Source organism: Microchirus variegatus (genome assembly GCF_963457635.1).
Source record: "Microchirus variegatus genome assembly, chromosome: 19".
NCBI lineage: Eukaryota > Metazoa > Chordata > Actinopteri > Pleuronectiformes > Soleidae > Microchirus > Microchirus variegatus.
In genome coordinates, this window is record NC_139820.1 from 3,030,623 (window position 1) to 3,048,160 (window position 17,538).

The following is a 17,538-nucleotide window of genomic DNA, read 5'->3' on the forward strand; positions in this document are numbered from 1 at the left end:
ACATGAGTTTTTAATCACTTTTTTTTGTAAAAATTAAGAAAAAAAACTATGCTAGCTATGGCATCGTGAAATTAAAGGTTCTTTCATAAAACCCTCTTCCTGAAAAAAACTATTGGTTATTTGATACATTTAACCAAAGCCAAAGTCAACCGTCTCTCGTGGACGTCGTCCACATTTGTCGCGTTCATGCCAGACGTCGATTCCACTCATGCAGCCTCCGCTATGGTGATCCTGTGACTAAAACTCACTGCAGAAGTAAGTGTGAACACCAACACAAAAACACACAAAAACAGATACACAACTCTGAACGGCCTGGGAGCCCCATCTCACTGTCCGCCATCAAGGTTTCCAACCACCGAATAAATATACTGTAATGTCCGATATGATACGCCTTTAAGCTCCTGAATCAACTCTTAGATCGACATTTCAAACCCCGGGCCGTCGCGTGGCCAGACTTCTCCCCAGTGATCCTTCACTGTTTGGGGCTCGGGGGATTGGATCTCTGGGCGGCGTGGCAGGGGTCCAGGGACTCCTTGGTCGCGCCGCCGTATACGTCCACGTCGTGGTCGGTCCAGGGGGCGATGTTGCCGAGCGCCGAGGAGCTGCACTCGGCCAGCGCGGCCACCTCTGCGGGCTTCAGCACCCGATCCCACAGGTTGAACTGGGAGAGCTCGCCGACCAGGGACTGGGAGGCATCGAAGCGTCCGCCCAACGTATCCTTTGGGTAGGGGGAGATGGAGAAAACGTAGGGTTATGCTGTGTTTCAGTTAGGTATAGTACGGTATGCAAGGGTGCAACTAGCTCCACCCTGACTTTACCATACCATTTTGCTCTGGTACTCCAACGGATGGCTACCAAAGAATTGGAATGGTATGGGACCGGTTTTATCCACGATATCAAGTCTTGCTGCATGATTGCAGCATGCCTCCGTTTAATTTAATCCTTTATTCATGAGCAGTGAGACGCAGAGCGCTCTCTGGGTCATTGTTTTTGACTCCACAGTGGACAGATTTCATAATGGTTATGTAACTACAGTTTCACTCATAAAGGAGAGAGCGGCGGTCGTTTCCTCAGGGTTTCTATCGCTCTGTCGCTGATCAAAAGCTTTGTGGTGCTCTCTTTAAATAGTTCTCTCTCCACTTCAGCATGTAACCATCCATCCATACATCCATCCATCCACATAATTAGTTTGTCTCTCATCCATCCATCCTTCAACATAATTTGGTATAACATCAATCCATCCGTCCATCAACATAATTTAGTTTAACATCAATCCATCCAACCATCCATCCATCAACATACATTAGTGTAACATCAATCCAACAATCCATCCTTCAATCAACATAATTTAGTATAACATCAATCCATCCATCCATCCATCCAACCATCCATCCATCCATCCATCCACATACTTTAGTGTAACATCAATCCATCCATCCATCCAACCATCCATCCTTCTATCAACATAATTTAGTATAACATCAATCCATCCGTCCAACCATTCATCAATCCATCCAACCATCCGTCTGTCCGTCCGTCCATCCATCCAACCAACCATCCGTCCATCCATCCATCAATCCATCCAACCATCCGTCTGTCCGTCCGTCCATCCATCAACATACTTTAGTGTAACATCAATCCATCCATCCATCCAACCATCCATCCATCCTTCTATCAACATAATTTAGTATAACATCAATCCATCCATCCATCCATCCATCCAACCATCCATCCATCCGTCCAACCATTCATCAATCCATCCAACCATCCGTCTGTCCGTCCATCCATCCAACCAACCATCCGTCCATCCATCCATCAATCCATCCAACCATCCGTCTGTCCGTCCATCCATCCATCAACATACTTTAGTGTAACATCAATCCATCCATCCATCCAACCATCCATCCATCCTTCTATCAACATAATTTAGTATAACATCAATCCATCCATCCATCCTTCCATCAACATACTTTAGTGTAACATCAATCCATCCATCCATCCATCCATTCTTCCATCCATCAACATAATATAGTGTAGCATCAATCCATCCATCCAACCATCCATTCATCTATATAACTAATTTATCTGCCATCCATCCATCATCATCCTTCCATCAACATAATTCAGTTTGTCTCTCATCCATCCATCCAACCATCAAACCATCCATACAACTAATTTATCTGCCATCCATCCATCCTTCCATCAACATAATTTAGTATCTTTCGCATCCATCCATCCTTCCATCCACATCATGTTGTCTCTCATCCATCCGTCTCACCTGCTCCTGTCCCAGTATGAGCACTCCTCCAGGTTTGATGGGATGCCATGCAGCCAGTCCCTCTCCCCTGCCCTTCATCTTCCCTCCCTGGTAAGCCTTCCACACTCCGTCCCTCAGGGTCCAGCTGACGCAGACGTGCTGCCACTCGTCCTGCGGTAGCGACAGAGGCAGCTGCGCCACCTGCAGGTCGGAGACAGTGAGGTGTTGGGGTCAGGTTAGGGTATAGGGTATAGGCATTATCTGGGTTAGGGACAATGCTTTGGTAAGGCTGTCCAAATGAATGCAAGTCCTGAAACGGATAGCTGTGCAAACCTGTGTGTGTGTGTTTGTGTAACTCAGACAGAATGTTGACACATTGGTGGCTTATGTCAGCAAAACTAAGTCCCGCGGACAATCTCAATCTCAATCGTGCTCGCTCCGCCGCTGCACTCTGTAAGCGTAAGCACTAAAAAAAGGAAAGTAGAATATATAAAACAACAGCTGCTGCGGGGGGGAGCTCGCCTCCGTGTCGTGCCTCATGGATTTCTCTCGGACTCTTTCATCATTTTGTCATTTTGTTTTTTGGGAGAAAGGAAAATATACGGTCAAAAATAAAAGCTCTATTGTGCTGAATCAAAATCTAATTAAAATTTAATCTTCCTTTTTTTTGTGTGTTGTTCTACTTCTGAATGAATCAATGTCATGTTCAAGAGCGTTCTTTTCAAAAGCAGGTGCAATTACTTTTTTTTTTTTTTTTATTCTGTTCACCCAGTAACATTTTAATTTGGTTAACAGAGCTCGGAGAATCAACGTTCCCTTTTGCATCAATAGTACAAAAAATGTGAGGAAGTTCACAAGTACGTGAAGTTACAAATGTGAGTGCATTTGCGTGACGCTGGAGAACAGAATTCTTGTGTTAGTTCAACAAAAACCTGACTTTGAAAATGTCACTGCAGTATTAAACTCTATTTATTTATTTATAAGTCGGACTAACACGGCCAAAAAACGTCAAGCCAAATCCAATTCATAAAAAAATAGGACTACAGCAACAGAAATTAAGCTAACAAGCTTGTGGCTAGCTTAATGAGAAACCGAGTTAATGCTAACAAGCTGAAATTTGCCGTGTCGCAAAGTCAGATTAGACACTCCAAAATACAATAAATCAAGCTACAACCGCTACGGCTAAAACCGTAGCTCGAATTAAGGCCCCTAGCTAGCGATGACGAGCAAAACGCCGCAAAACTACTGGAAATCGAGGGCGCAGTATAGCGTAAAAAGGCAGTGAATAGTCCAATCGTCTACACGGCCATTTTAAAAAGACAGACTTAACGTTATTTAACCAGAAACTGCGTTAATGCTAACAAGCATGAAATTTGCCCGTATCACCACATCGTGTAGCAAAGTCAGATTACACACTCCAAAATACAATAAATCAATTCCCAACTCGTACTTGTATACTGGGACAAGGTGAGCACAACTGTTTCGTCAAGCTACAACCGATACGGCTACAACCGTAGCTCGACTTAAGGCCCCTAGCTAGCGATGACGGGCAAAACGGCGCAATACCATTGGAAATCGAGGTATAGTGTATAGCAGTACGAATGTATAGCAGAAACGACCAAGAAGAGTCTACACGGCCATTTTAAAAAGACAGACTTAACGTTACTTAACTGAAAACTATTTAGCTGAGTCATGTTGTGGGGCTGTTTATGTCACTGCAGTCAGTAGAGTCTCAGCTGCCGAGCAACCACGGGTATAGTCCAGTTAAGTCAAAAACCTAAAAGACCCTCTGTGTTTTGAATTTGAATGTAGTAACCGTTTTTGTCCACATTCTTACATATGGCGCCTTTAATTATGTCTCGCACAAATATAAGGACGTAACGATTTCCCTGGCCGAGTAATTACGAAGGAAACCTGCAGGGTACGAGATCTCATTCGGCCCCAGAATCCCATTCATTATTTATGCACAATGTGCACTTTCATAACTGCACACTCAAGTCCCACAGCTGCACCTCATTTGTCATTTTTACCCACCCGCGGCCCCGAGGCCCCCCCCATACCTTGTCGTTGATGAGCAGCTCCACAGGATTGTGGACTCCCTGTAGCAGCACCAGCTCGTTAGGCTGCCCCGGCACCGAGTAGGAGAAGGGGGTCCCGATGCCGCCCTCTTTGGCCTTCAGCCACAAACAGGCGGTGAAGGCGTACATCTCCGTGATCTCCTTCCTCACCAGGCCGTACATGTAGTCCGTCCGCATGGGGAAGGAGAGGACGAAGCCGTCGGGGAAGGGAGGTTCTGTCAGAGCTTTGGAGACACAAAGATGGAGATGAAACCACGGGTCACGACCAGGTGGAGAAGGTTTCTGGTGTTTGCACCCATGCCCACACAGTGCCTGTTACAGCTAACGGAGCTAACTGGTAAACGGTGCCTGGACTCCGCTGCCCCGGCACGTAAACATGACATCACGCGCGTCTTTTTCTGGTCAACTAATTTTTGTAGCTGGTTATTTGTAGCTGGTTATTTGTATCGCTGCTCTTAGGAGCAAATGGAGCTAACTGAGCTAACTGGTAAACGGTGGTAAACATGACATCGCACGCGTCTTTTTCCGGTCAATCGCCGTGGAAACGCGTCATGCGATGACGCCATTTACCGCCGTTAACCAACGTTAGCATATTAACATGCCTAGCGCTAATTTTTGTAGCTGGTTATTTGTAGCGATGCTCTTTTCGTTTAATAAACAGACGGCTCCAGGTTGACTGTAGGCACGCTAACGGCGCTAAAGGAGCTAATGGAGCTAACTGGTAAACATGACATCACACGCGTCTTTTTCCGGTCAATCGCCATGGAAACGCGTCATGCGTTGACAACATTTACCGCCGATAACCAACGTTAGCATATTAACATGCCTAGCACTAATTTTTGTAGCTGGTTATTTGTAGCGCTGCTCTTTCGTTTAATAAACAGACCACTCCAGGTTTGCTGTAGGCACGCTAACGGCGCTAAAGGAGCTAACTGGTAAACATGACATCACACGCGTCTTTTTCCGGTCAATCGCCATGGAAACGTGTCATGCGTTGACGCCGCTAACTGCCGTTAACCAACGTTAGCATACTAACATGCCTAGCGCTAATTTTTGTAGCTGGTTGTTTGTAGCGATGCTCTTTTCATTTAATAAACAGACCGCTCCAGGTTGACTGTAGGCACGCTAACGGCGCTAAAGGAGCTAACAGAGCTTACTGAGCTAACTGGCAAACGGTGCCTGGACTCCGCTGCCCCGGCACGTAAACACGACGCCACGCGCGCCGCTTGCACTGGTTTGCACACGTGCCCACACAGTGCCCGTTAGGGCTAATGATCGACTTTTGCAACCAACTTGTGAATCGTTGAGGCTGCGAGGACGTGGAGAGACAGTCGGAGGTGTTGAGGACAATGATTTGGGAGAATCATTAGCGCTCTCTCGCTTTCACCTCACAGTTCCATTGATTTCAGATGCATTTCACAAACTAATCACTCACGGAAAAAAAAAAACCTTTTTCAATCCAAATGTGACATTTTCCCAAACCATATCACCGCTACATCATTGACACGGACAAGATTTACAGGCTGCGTTCGAGAACAGCAAATTAGTTTAGCTTTTCCCTCCCGTTTCATTTACTTTGTGCACTTTCATTTTTATTTGACATTTTCCAACCTACGGAACTCATTAAGAAAACTCTTGGCCTTCTTTCCTCGACTGCTGTGATGACAAAATTTGCCCACATTTCTCATTAAAATGTTCACTTCGGCCCAGCTCAGTGATGCCGTGGTCAGATCCATCTTTTCTGGGTTTTTTTCATTTAAAATTGCTAATACGCTATAATATCGCACAGTAAATTGTCAATAACTAGAAGTTATTCTGGAAAAATGGGCAAAAGAGACATTTTTCTGTCCCCGTCATGGTTAAAATAAGCAAAAACAACGCACATTTTGAGGCTTTTTTGAGGTCTAGTGTGAAATATTTAGGAGCCTTTATTGTCAGAAATTGAATGTACTACCCGTTAGCATGTTTGTATTTTTGTTAATACCGCCTAACGGAGCTAACTGAGCTAACTGGTGCCTGGACTCCGCTGCCCTGGCATGTAAACAGGACGCCACGCGCGTCTTTTTCCGGTCAATCGGAAAATGGAAACGCGTCATGCGTTGACGCCGTTAATCAACGTTAGCATATTTACATGTCTAGCACTCATTTTTGTAGCTGATTATTTGTAGCGCTGCTCTTTTCGTTTAATAAACAGACCGCACCAGGTTGACTGTCGGCGCGCTAACTGCACTAAAGGAACTAACGCAGCTAACGGAGCTAACTGGTGCCTGGACTCTGCTGCCCCGGCACACAAACATGATGCCACACGCATCTTTTTCTGGTCAATCGTCATGGAAACGCGTCATGCCGTTTACTGCCGTTAACCAACGTTAGCATATTAACATGCCTAGCACTATTTTGTAGCTGGTTATTTGTAGCGCTGCTCTTTTTCGTTTAATAAACAGACCGCTCCAGGCTCACTGTAGGCGCGCTAACGGCGCTAAAGGAGCTAACGGAGCTAACTGAGCAAACTGCTTTACTGCGGTCGTCCATCTTCTGCCTAAGTCGAAGCTTTCGTACGCAAATGAAGAACAGCTCTGCCGACAAAAAACCCGACGCGTGAATTTGTTGCCTTCTGCCGTCTCACCATCAGATGCCGCTATTTCTTCCGCCCCGGACCTTTGAGTTTTCAGACTCACTGTGTTCTAGCTCGGTGACGCGGTGGTTGACGGTGTCGATGCCCTGGTTGATCTTCTCGTGCTGACCCTGGGTCTCCTTCCTCATGGCTTGCCGCTCCTTCTCCAGCATCTTTATCTTCCGCTCCAGCTCGCCCTCCAGGTCCTCCACCCTCCACGTGCCCTTGCCGCGCCCGGGCGAGACCTTCGATGGGTGTTTGTGGGCGGGGGACGCGGCGGAGGCCGGGCGGTGGCTGGCTGGTGCCGGTGCCGGCGCGGGCGCCGCCGGGGCGGGAGCTGGAGGCGAGGAGGACGCTCTGCTAGCGGACGGAGGCGCAGGAGGAGGAAGAGGAGCCTTGACGGTGTTAGAAACCGGGCTCCTGCTGCCAGGGCTGCTGCTGCTGCCGCTAGTACTCGCAGAAGCGTCGGTGAGGTTCAGGGCAGCCGGGCCGATCTCTGCCTGCAGCAGATACAGAGGGTATAAGATGTTAATCGGTGTTTAGAACATGAATAATGAAAGACGACAGAGGAAGCACACGATGAGACCATCAACCAGCAGGGTTTGTTGTTGTTGTTGTTGTTCTAATAGAAGCAGTGGGAGTTGGTAAAGTAGTAAAAACGAGGCTCTTTGTAGTAGCGGTAGTAAAGACCGTTCATGGTTTGGCATGTGGCGCCACCTACCAAAAACGGGTTGCCAGTTACGTCAGAAAGCGGAACCTAAAAGACCTTTGTTTTAATAAACAAACCACACCAATTTGACTGTAGGCGCGCTAAAGGAACTAACGCAGCTAACGGAGCTAACTGAGCTAACTGGTAAACGGTGGCCGGACTCTGCTGCCCCGGCACGTAAACGTGACGTCACGCGCGTCTTTTTCCGGTCAATTGTCACGGAAACGCCTCACGCGTTGACGTTCGTTTACCGCCGTTAACCAACGTTAGCACATTAACATGCCTAGCACTCATTGTTGTAGCTGGTTATTTGTAGCGCCGCTCTTTTCGTTTAATAAACAGACCGCTCCAGGTTGACTGTAGGCGCGCTAACGGCGCTGAAGGAACTAATGCAGCTAACGGAGCTAACTGAGCTAAATGGTGCCTGGACTCCCCTTCCCCTGGGACACGTAACATGAAACAGCTGCCGAGCAACCACGGGTTGCCAGTTATGTCAGAAAAACGAAACCTAAAAGACCTCGGTATTTTAAAATTTTAATGTAGTAACTGTTTTTGGCCACATTCTTACATATGGCACCTTTAAATACTCTAATCACTTTCCAAACACCTATTAAAAGAGTAATTTTAACTTATTAGGTCAAATATTCTTGTGTTGTTCTTTGTTAAATCAATAGTCAATAGCATAGATTGTACTTTCTTTGATGCACTCGCTGCCTTTTTGATGTTGCATCTATGAATATTTTTGGGATTTTAACTCAATGTCCCACATTTTAGTATTCCTATTCATATTCATATGAAAAAGCATGTGTGCTCTTGTGAATGTCATTAGAGTCTCTGAGAGAATGAGATCTAAAGGTTGGGGCCGTTTCATTAAAATCCAAGTACGCCCGATGTTATGATGCAAATTTTGACTTTATCAAAGCGAAATGAGGCTAAACGACGCGGACGGCTACTGGAGTGCGTCGTCTTGCGCCGACTTCCTGTTCGCTAATTGTCGTGTTCTTTGGTTGGAATCAAAGATCGTGTCTGCAGAGATCTACAAAGAAACAGAGCAGAGAATGTATACTACTATACCGAACCATTTAAATAACGAGTTCCCCTCCTCGCCTGAGGTGGCGCTGCATCAATAATTACTAAAGGAGAAGACCAGGCAAACAATGAACAAGAAAACTCCACGTAAGAGCAAAACATGGAGCCGCATCAAATCCGATCGTTTTATCGCTAACATGCGACACATATACGCTACGTCTTTACCCACAATGCACTGCATTGACGTCCATTTCCTGTTTTGCTTCACTTTCACAAAACTGAGACCAACCTTAGCTTCTTTGTAACAATGAGTTTAGCCATTTCTCCCGGCTATCGCTGTGGTTTTTTGTTTCGTGGGCGGTGCCTTAGGAAGCTGCCTGCTGATTGGCTGCTGAGTTTTGGTAGAAACAACTCAATGGAGCAGAATTCTTCACTGGGATTGGAGTCGTTTTCCGTCTGGAACTCGTTTATCATCTGACAGACATTAGATACTTTATTACAATTATTTTGCTTCCTGAGGCACGCCCACAAACAAAAAACAAACAAGTTGCGCATTCACACGAACCGGACTTTCTGATCAAGCGGACCAGGATTCGATTTAGAAGGAGCTGGTGTGAATATGACTGTAGTCCACTTCCTGCATTTTGGTTTCACTTGAAGCGAACCGAGACCTACGTTTTTAGGCGAACCAGCTAGCGTTTGCCGCTTTTGTGCAGATCAGTTCGGTTGTGCGTTCACACCTAACCCAAAGGGAACCGGACTTTCTGAGAAAATGGACCGGGATTCGATTTAGAAGGAGCTGGTGTGAATACGACTGTAGTCCACTTCCTGGATTTGGTTCCCCTGAAGCGAACAAAGACCTACGTTTTTAGGCGGACCAGCTATCGTTTGCTGCTTTAGTGTGGATAAGAGATCGGTTGCACGTTCACATCTAACCCAAACTAACCGGACTTTCTGAGAAAACGGACTGAGATTCAATTTAGAAGGAGCTGGTGTGAATACGACTGTAGTCCACTTCCGGCATTTTGGTTTCACTTGAAGGGAACCGAGACCTACGTTTTTAGGTGAACCAGCTAGCGTTTGCCGCTTTGGTGCGGATCAGAGTTCGGTTGCGCGTTCACACCTCCCCAAAGGAACCGGACTTTCTGATCAAGTGGACTTGGATTCGATTTAGAAGGAGCTGGTGTGAATACGACTGTAGTCCACTTCCTGGATTTTGGTTTCACTTGAAGCGAACCGAGACCACCTACGTTTTTAGGGTTAGGGTTAGTTAACGACTACGACGTTTTTAGGTGGACCAGCTAGCATTTGCTGCTTTTTTGCGGATCAGACTTCGCACCTCCCCAAAGGAACCGGATTTTCCGGGCAAACGGACTAGGATTCGATTTAGAAGCAGCCTGTGTGAGAGCGGATCTTACTTGGCGAGCCTTTTTGTTGAACTCAATTTTCCGTCTCTAATACGACTGCCAAAAATACCCGGCACTATCACTTAGAACGCGACGGACAGATCGCGGTTTTTTCCCGTTTGTAAAAATGAAACTGAAAAGACGAGGAGTGGAGCGCAGGATCGAAGTGAAGCAGCAGCGTTAGCGGCACGGTCGGTCGCGAGAGGCGTTGTGTATTGACGACGGTATGGATCGGCTGTGGCAGCGTCGGTATTAGAGAGCGTGATGATGATGATGATGATGATGATGATGATGATGATGATGGTGAGGCAGCAGTAAAGGAGGAGATAGAGTAAATCATATCAAGAGAGATGCTGAGGCAGGGCTGGACTTTGACGTGCAGCGGTCGTAAATTCACGCCGACAGAGACAAACGTCGGGACTGACTGTGTTTATATATGGTGATGCAGCTGTGTGTGTGTGTGTGTGTGTGTGTGTGTGTGTGTGTGTGGTAGCTGAGATTGAGACACACACACACACACACACACACACACACACACACACACTGGGGCTAAGTATCAAGCTGAGCTCTCTCTCTCTCTCTCCGCCACCACCCTCTTTCCTGTCCAGCTTCATCTTTTATTTATCGCCCTTGGATGCGGAGGTAGAGAGGGTAAAGTGTGTGTGTGTGTGTGTGTGTGTGTGTGTGTGTGTGTGTGTGTGTGTGAGACAGCAGGTGGAAAGATTTCCCCAGGGTCCACTGTGCAAGGGAAAAACGTGGAGCGGCCCCCCGTGTGTGTCACGAATAACAAGTCGAGTTGACGCAAAAGAGTGCGATATAACGTAGAGAATACGCAGATTTAAACCGTTTAAAAGTCCAAAATCAAAACACTGGAGAAAAATCGTCGTGAATTCATATCATTATTATTATTATTATTATTGTACATGGTGAAAAAGCGAATTAATATTTCATGTGAGCGACTTGAAAATCCTGTTTGGCTCGTCGCCAGCATACAGTCCATGTGATTTATGTTTTCCAATATGCCACAATTAATGCATTATTTTTCACCCACCATCATGTATATATTATTGGATTTATACGATATAAACATGAGTTTGTGGCCCTTGAATGTGAATATACAGTATTTTAATTGGTATGATGGTTATTTTGGGTCTTAATACAACTGATTTATGACATATTTAAAATAATATAATCTTATTTTATAATTTAAATTCTAAGGGGAATATAAGACTCATTTATCATCTTTTGTCCAAATCTCCAACAAGTTGTTTTTGTTGTTGTTTTTTTGTGCCAAAGTTAAGTTTCCTCGCTCACCTCCAGCTTCTCAATGCGGTCCTTCAGCTCCATGATGGCCCGCGCCAGCTCCTCCACGGCCCGCGCCGTCTGCAGCTGCGCCGCGGTGGACGAGCTCACGTCGTCGCCGGCCATGACGCGCCGGTTCCCGCTCCAGACGCCGACGCCGCGCTCCGGGACGTTGCCGTTGCCGTTGCCGCCGTCGTCGTCGTCGTCCTCCAGGCCGCTCTCGCACTCGCCCAGCTTCCCCGTCAGCTCGCGGATGGTCCTCTGGTCCATGAGGATCTGGTCGTTCTGCTGCAGCACCGTCTGCCGGAGCTCCTCCGCGGTAGTGCGGAGGTAATTCCAGTCTTCATCGCCGGCTCCGTACAGCGGCTCATCCGCCTGCTGCTGCTGCTGCTCCCTCCGCTGCCGCAGGTCCTTGGTGTTGCACTCTCCCACGGGCACGGGCGTGCAGATCAGCCGGCTGAAGCTGAACTGCTTCGCGGAGCCGCCTCCCGTCTCCTCGCCGAGGTTGAGCTCGTTCAGAGCGGGCACCTCCAGCCCGACGCCGCCGCCGCCGCCGCCGAGTCCGTTCCCCCCGTCGTAGGACTCGGCGCCGTGGAGCGCGCCCAGCGGCCCCGCGTGCGCCACGGCGCCGGCGGACTCCAGCGGCTCCAGCGGCGACTCCGACGACAGCGTGCCGTTGTCGCCGAGAGGCGCGGCGCGTTTCCGCGGACCGACCGTGGCGACGATGCAGATGACGGCGCCGAGGAAGGCCAGAGCGCCCGCTCCGACGAGCACCACCATGAACTTCATGACGACTGCGGATGGAAAACCGCCGCTAACCTGGAGGTCAATACGGCCGCGTGTTTATTTCCACTATTGATCCTGGAGGAGAGCAAACAGAGAAGCGGTCAGAGACGCCCGTTCACCGCGAACATCATCGTTATATGTTTATCTAAATATAAATCCCCACTTTTGACCCGAGCTGACAAAGCGGAGGCACTTACGCGGAGATGCCGTTTCTGCGCTCTCTCCGCCCCGCTCTGCGTCTGTGTGGCACCGCGATGTCTGACCGCTGCTCCGGAGGAAAAGGAGGAAGAAGAAGAAGCTGAGGCTCAGTGTCTGTGTTGCTAAGCTGCTCTCATCCGAGCGTTACCATGGAGACGGCGCGCGCTGGAGAGGAGGAGCGCGAGAGAGAGAGAGCGAGAGAGAGAGAGAGAGAGAGAGAGAGGCGGTGGCCATGCGTCAGTCAGAGGATCAATGTGTGTGTGTGTGTGTGTGTGTGTGTGTGTGTGTGTGTGTGTGTGTGTGTGTGTGTGTGTGTGTGCGTCAATAAAAATGAAAATGAGGGTCTATGGAGACACACAGCCTTATGTTCATACGTCTTCATTCACACTAACTAATAAAGACATTAATAATAAATCACTATCTGCCGCTCTATTAGCGTCTGCTACAATTGCCCTTTATTTTCTACAGAACACAGACTTTAAAGGCCGGTGTGAGGGTCTAAGGACAGAGCTTGTCTCTCAATGTACAGACTGTAAAGCCAGATTTGAGGGTCTAAGGACAGAGCGTCTCTTACAGACTCTAAAGCCCATAGTGAGGGTCTAAGGACAGAGCTTGTATCTTATAGACTGTAAAGCCTGATATGAGGGTCTACGGACAAAGCATGTCTCTTGCCGTACAGACTGTAAATGCCGAAGTGAGGGTCTAAGGACAGAGCTTGTCTCTCAATGTACAGACTGTAAAGCCAGATTTGAGGGTCTAAGGACAGAGCGTCTCTTATAGACTCTAAAGACCAATGAGAGGGTCTAGGGACAGAGCATGTGTCTTGCTGCACAGACTGTAAAGCCCAACGTGAGGTCTACGGACAGAGCTTGTCTCTTATAAACTGTAAAGTCAGATGAGTGTGTGTCTCTTAGAATCTTTAAAGCCTGATGTGAGGGTCTAAGGACAGAGTGTGTCTCTTAAAATCTTTAAAGCCTGATGTGAGGGTCTAAGGACAGAGCGTGTGTCTTACAGACTGTTAAGCTCAATGTGAGGGTCTAAGGACAGAGCGTGTGTCTTACAGACTGTTAAGCTCAATGTGAGGGTCTAAGGACAGAGTGTGTGTCTCAACGTAGAGACTGTAAAGTCCGAAGTGAAGGTCTAAGGACAGAGCATCTCTTATAGACTGTAAAGCCAGATGCGAGGGTCTAAGGACAGAGCTTGTCTCTTAAAGACTGTAAAGCCCAAATTGAGGGTCTAAGGACAGAGCGTGTCTCTTGCTGTACAGATTTTAAAGTCTGATGTGAGGGTCTACAGACAGAGCTTGACTCTTTTAGACTGTAAGGGTCTATGGACAGAGCATGTGTCTCAATGTAGACACTGTAAAGTCCAATGTGAGGGTCTAAGGACAGAGTGTGTGTCTCAACGTAGAGACTGTAAAGTCCGAAGTGAAGGTCTAAGGACAAAGCATGTCTCTTACAGACTGTAAAGTCCGATGTGATGGTCTAAGGACAGAGCTTGTCTCTTAAAGACTGTAAAGTCCAATGTGAGGGTCTAAGGACAGAGTGTGTGTCTCCCTGTACAGACTGTAAAGCCCTTTGAGGCAAATTGTGTTTGTGACCAGATTAAAGGTCTTTTTGAACTCAGTTTTAGGGTTAGAGTTAATCGTATGGGTTCTTCTTCTTCTCTGTATTTGCATTCTCCAGAACTAAGTCTTTCTTTCAGATGTTCTTATTTTTAAATCAAATATCCACTGGGACCGAACTTTGGGACTGTTCAAGTAACCTCGAATGCAGAAGGCTCTTTTTTTTTTTTTTTATGAAAATCACTCAAATGTTCTTTTCAGACACATATTCTAGTACAAGTATGCGGCTTCTCCAATCGTAGAATGACCAAGGGACATCCTTCAAAGACAAGTACAGTCTAAAATGAAATAAAGGAAACAATACGAGTTAAATCCCTGGTTCCCAAAGTCTGGGGCGTGATCCACGGATGGGGCCAGTGGATCTCATGTTAATTGATATGAGGCGTTACAGATAAGGCATTTGCTCTTGTCCTGATTTACTTACTGCGATTTGGGTCACAATAGTTTGGCATCTTTAAAAACTGGGTTGCCAAGTATAGTTCTGGAAAGTTTCAGTCGTTTTCTCATTGTCGTGCTGGGGGTGAGAGGATGCTGAAGTAAAAAATAAAAAAAACAGAGCAGTTATGTAGCATTTACCCTTTTTTCTTCATCTTAAATTGTTAAAAACACTATTTTAACATGCAGTAAAACTGTAAATAACTGCCAGATATTGGACGTTATTCTGGAAAAATGGCCCGAAAGCTACATGACATTTTGAGGGTTAGGTGTTAAAGGGTTAAAGGCGCCATATGTAAGAATGTGGCCAAAAACGGTTACTACTTTCAAATTCAAAAATACGGAGGTCATTTAGGTTTCGTTTTCTGACGTAACTGGCAACCCGTGGTTGCTCGGCAGCTGAGACTCTACTGACTGCGATGATTGGTAGACGGTGGTAGGTGGCGCCACATGGTTTCAAAACACAAACATGATTTGCAGTCTGCAAAATGTTTTTTTTTTTTATGCTAATATTTTAGCTGTACTGTTGTTGGAGAGTTCAGTTTGTTATATGAACATTATTCCTGAGTCTCTGTGACATATTAAGAGGATTTTATGGCTATAGTTGCTTTAGATTTATTATAATAAATAATGCACCTTTAAGAACTACCCTATTTTTCAAGCACTGGACACGTTTGTGTAATTTCCATCATCGCCAATTAAGTGAGGGGGAGAGTGATGAAGAGGAGAAAACAGAAAAGCTCTTACAGTTTTCTGGACTGCGTAGGTGGAGAAGAAAATGCATGAGGCGCCGTTTAACTGAAACCCACCACTGATGCCAAATACTGTGACCCTGACCTCCTCTGTGGCCTCGTTCACCACAAACACTCAGAAAGTTTTTCTTCGCAGGGCGAACAGATAACTAAACTCTTCTGCTTCTGACATTGATTCATAATAAAGAGAGACAGTGCAGCACAGGCCGGGTCGTATAACTCAACAGCGAATCGACCGAGAAGGAATAATCCGACCGTGGACGTGTCAGTGCATTCCGGCGTCTTTGTGCAGAGGTATTTCAAAAGCCTTCTCGACCTTCACGCACACTCTTTCGCTCTTAATAAATCTAACGCTGCTCTGGTTCAAAAAGGAAAAAAGAAAAAAAAAAAGTAGTGTAGTTGCATGCATGTTAGCATGTTTGAGCTAAATGCTAACGCCTGCATGCACCGTTTACCTTCCATGTAAGAGTTCTGCATGTTCTAATTATGTTGCTCCGTAGCATTGAATATAGAGATTATTATCACTCATTTATACTGTTAATGAACCAAGTTATTATTTTGGGGGTGGAATAAAGACAAAATATTAAAAGTCATAATATTACTGGAATAAAGTTGTAATATTACTGGAATAAAACTTTATTCCAGTAATATTACTAGAATAAAGTTGTAAAAAAAAAGTCGCAATATCATTGGATTATTGTCGTAATATTAAAAAAAAGTCATACTGTTAATGGAACAGAGTAGCAATATTAAAAAAGTCGTAACATTGCTAGAATAAGTAGTATTAAAAAGTTGTCATATTACAAGAATAAAGTTGTAATATTAAAAAAGTCATAATTTACGAGAATAAAGTTGTAATATTAAAAAAAGTCGTAATATAAAAAAAAGTTGTGATATTGAAAAAAGCCGTAATATTACAAAAAGTCATAATTAACTAGAATAAAGTCGTAATATTAAAAAAGTCGTAATTATTGAAAATAAAGTTGTAATATTAAAAACGTCAACATAGCGAGAATAACGTCATAATATTAAAAAGTTGTAATATTACGAGAATAAAGTCGTAATTTCCTAGAATAAAGTTGTAATATTAAAAAAAAGTCGTAATATTACAAAAAGTTGTAATTTACGAGAAAAGTGTCGTAATATTAAAAAAAGTCGTAATTTACAGGTATAAAGTAGTCATTAAAAATTTCGTAACAATGCAAGAAAAAAGTCATAATATTGGGAAAATTTGTCATAATGTTAAAAAAGTCGTAATCAGAGAATAAACCCGCAACCTGCCATTTTACAATGAAATGAAATAACGATACAAAATCTCTCGATTATTCCCCTAATATTCCGAATTTATTCTTGAAAGATTAGTTGTTTTTTGTTGTCGTTTGGTCCGAATACTCCGCCCTTCATAAGTTCCTTCAAATAAAAAACTTCACTGATGAAATATCATCAAATAAAGCGGCAAAAGGTGGATGAATGAGGAAATATCATCACGGATGTCGTTATTGCTGTGTCATGATTAGTTGGACAGACTCGAAGCGCCCGTGGCCCTCAGGTCGTTTGAGTTCCAGGCTCCTGCTTTAAACCGACAGTCGCTGTGAATGAGAGTTAAGGGATATCGGTTTTTACTGGTGATTAATGGTATGATCCATGATGGATGAAATGTTCAAAGTTAATCATAAAACCACATCCTGAGGGAGACATTTACATAACAGCGATCATGTATCACGGCTGTTATATTAAATGTACATTATGTGTCTTCCCCCGAAAAACCAAAAATGTCAACCTCGTTATTCATGCGTCAGGTACCAAAACTGTCTGCGCTGGCTTTCACTACACAATCCATCAAAGAGACGATGAGATGAAGCCCCGTAAAGATGTCTTTGTTACTGCAGTGCTACGCATGACGCTCTGCTACTGTCATTTTCTATATTTGACACTGTCAAAAATAGCCCAACCTCAAATCCTCTACGCAGCATCTATGTCATGTATTTCTGAGGACTGTCCTCGTACACAAAATCCTTTTTATCCTACTCCATTTTAAACCGCGTTAATCCACTTTAAGTGCAAACGTGCTCTTTTTCCCCGTCAAAACTCAATAGGTGCGTCGCCGCATGCCGTAATATCCGCAAGCCGCGGTTGTTTGAAACTGAGCTTACACACCCGACATAATGCAGTCACCAGGAGCCCAGATTGTGGATTAATAATCCCGAGCGGTGGTTGATGTCGCACACACACTCACACAGACGTAGATATAGGCCACGAGAATGAAAACACTGTTTGCTTCCATCTGGCTCACGATCTCATTATATCCTGACTAAGATAGAACAGAGGATACCACTTCTATCTATCTA

General features: G+C 45.3%; 1 protein-coding gene across 1 annotated transcript; it reads right to left on the minus strand.

The window, feature by feature from the left end:
* Positions 1-472: 472 nt before the first annotated feature.
* nptxrb (neuronal pentraxin receptor b) lies at positions 473-12,184 on the minus strand (the record flags this gene model as incomplete). Its single annotated transcript, XM_083905859.1, has 5 exons — positions 473-718; positions 2,279-2,458; positions 4,318-4,559; positions 7,014-7,449; positions 11,408-12,184. 5 exons carry the CDS (start codon positions 12,182-12,184, stop codon positions 473-475), a joined length of 1,881 nt encoding a protein of 626 aa, XP_083761985.1.
* Positions 12,185-17,538: the final 5,354 nt, after the last annotated feature.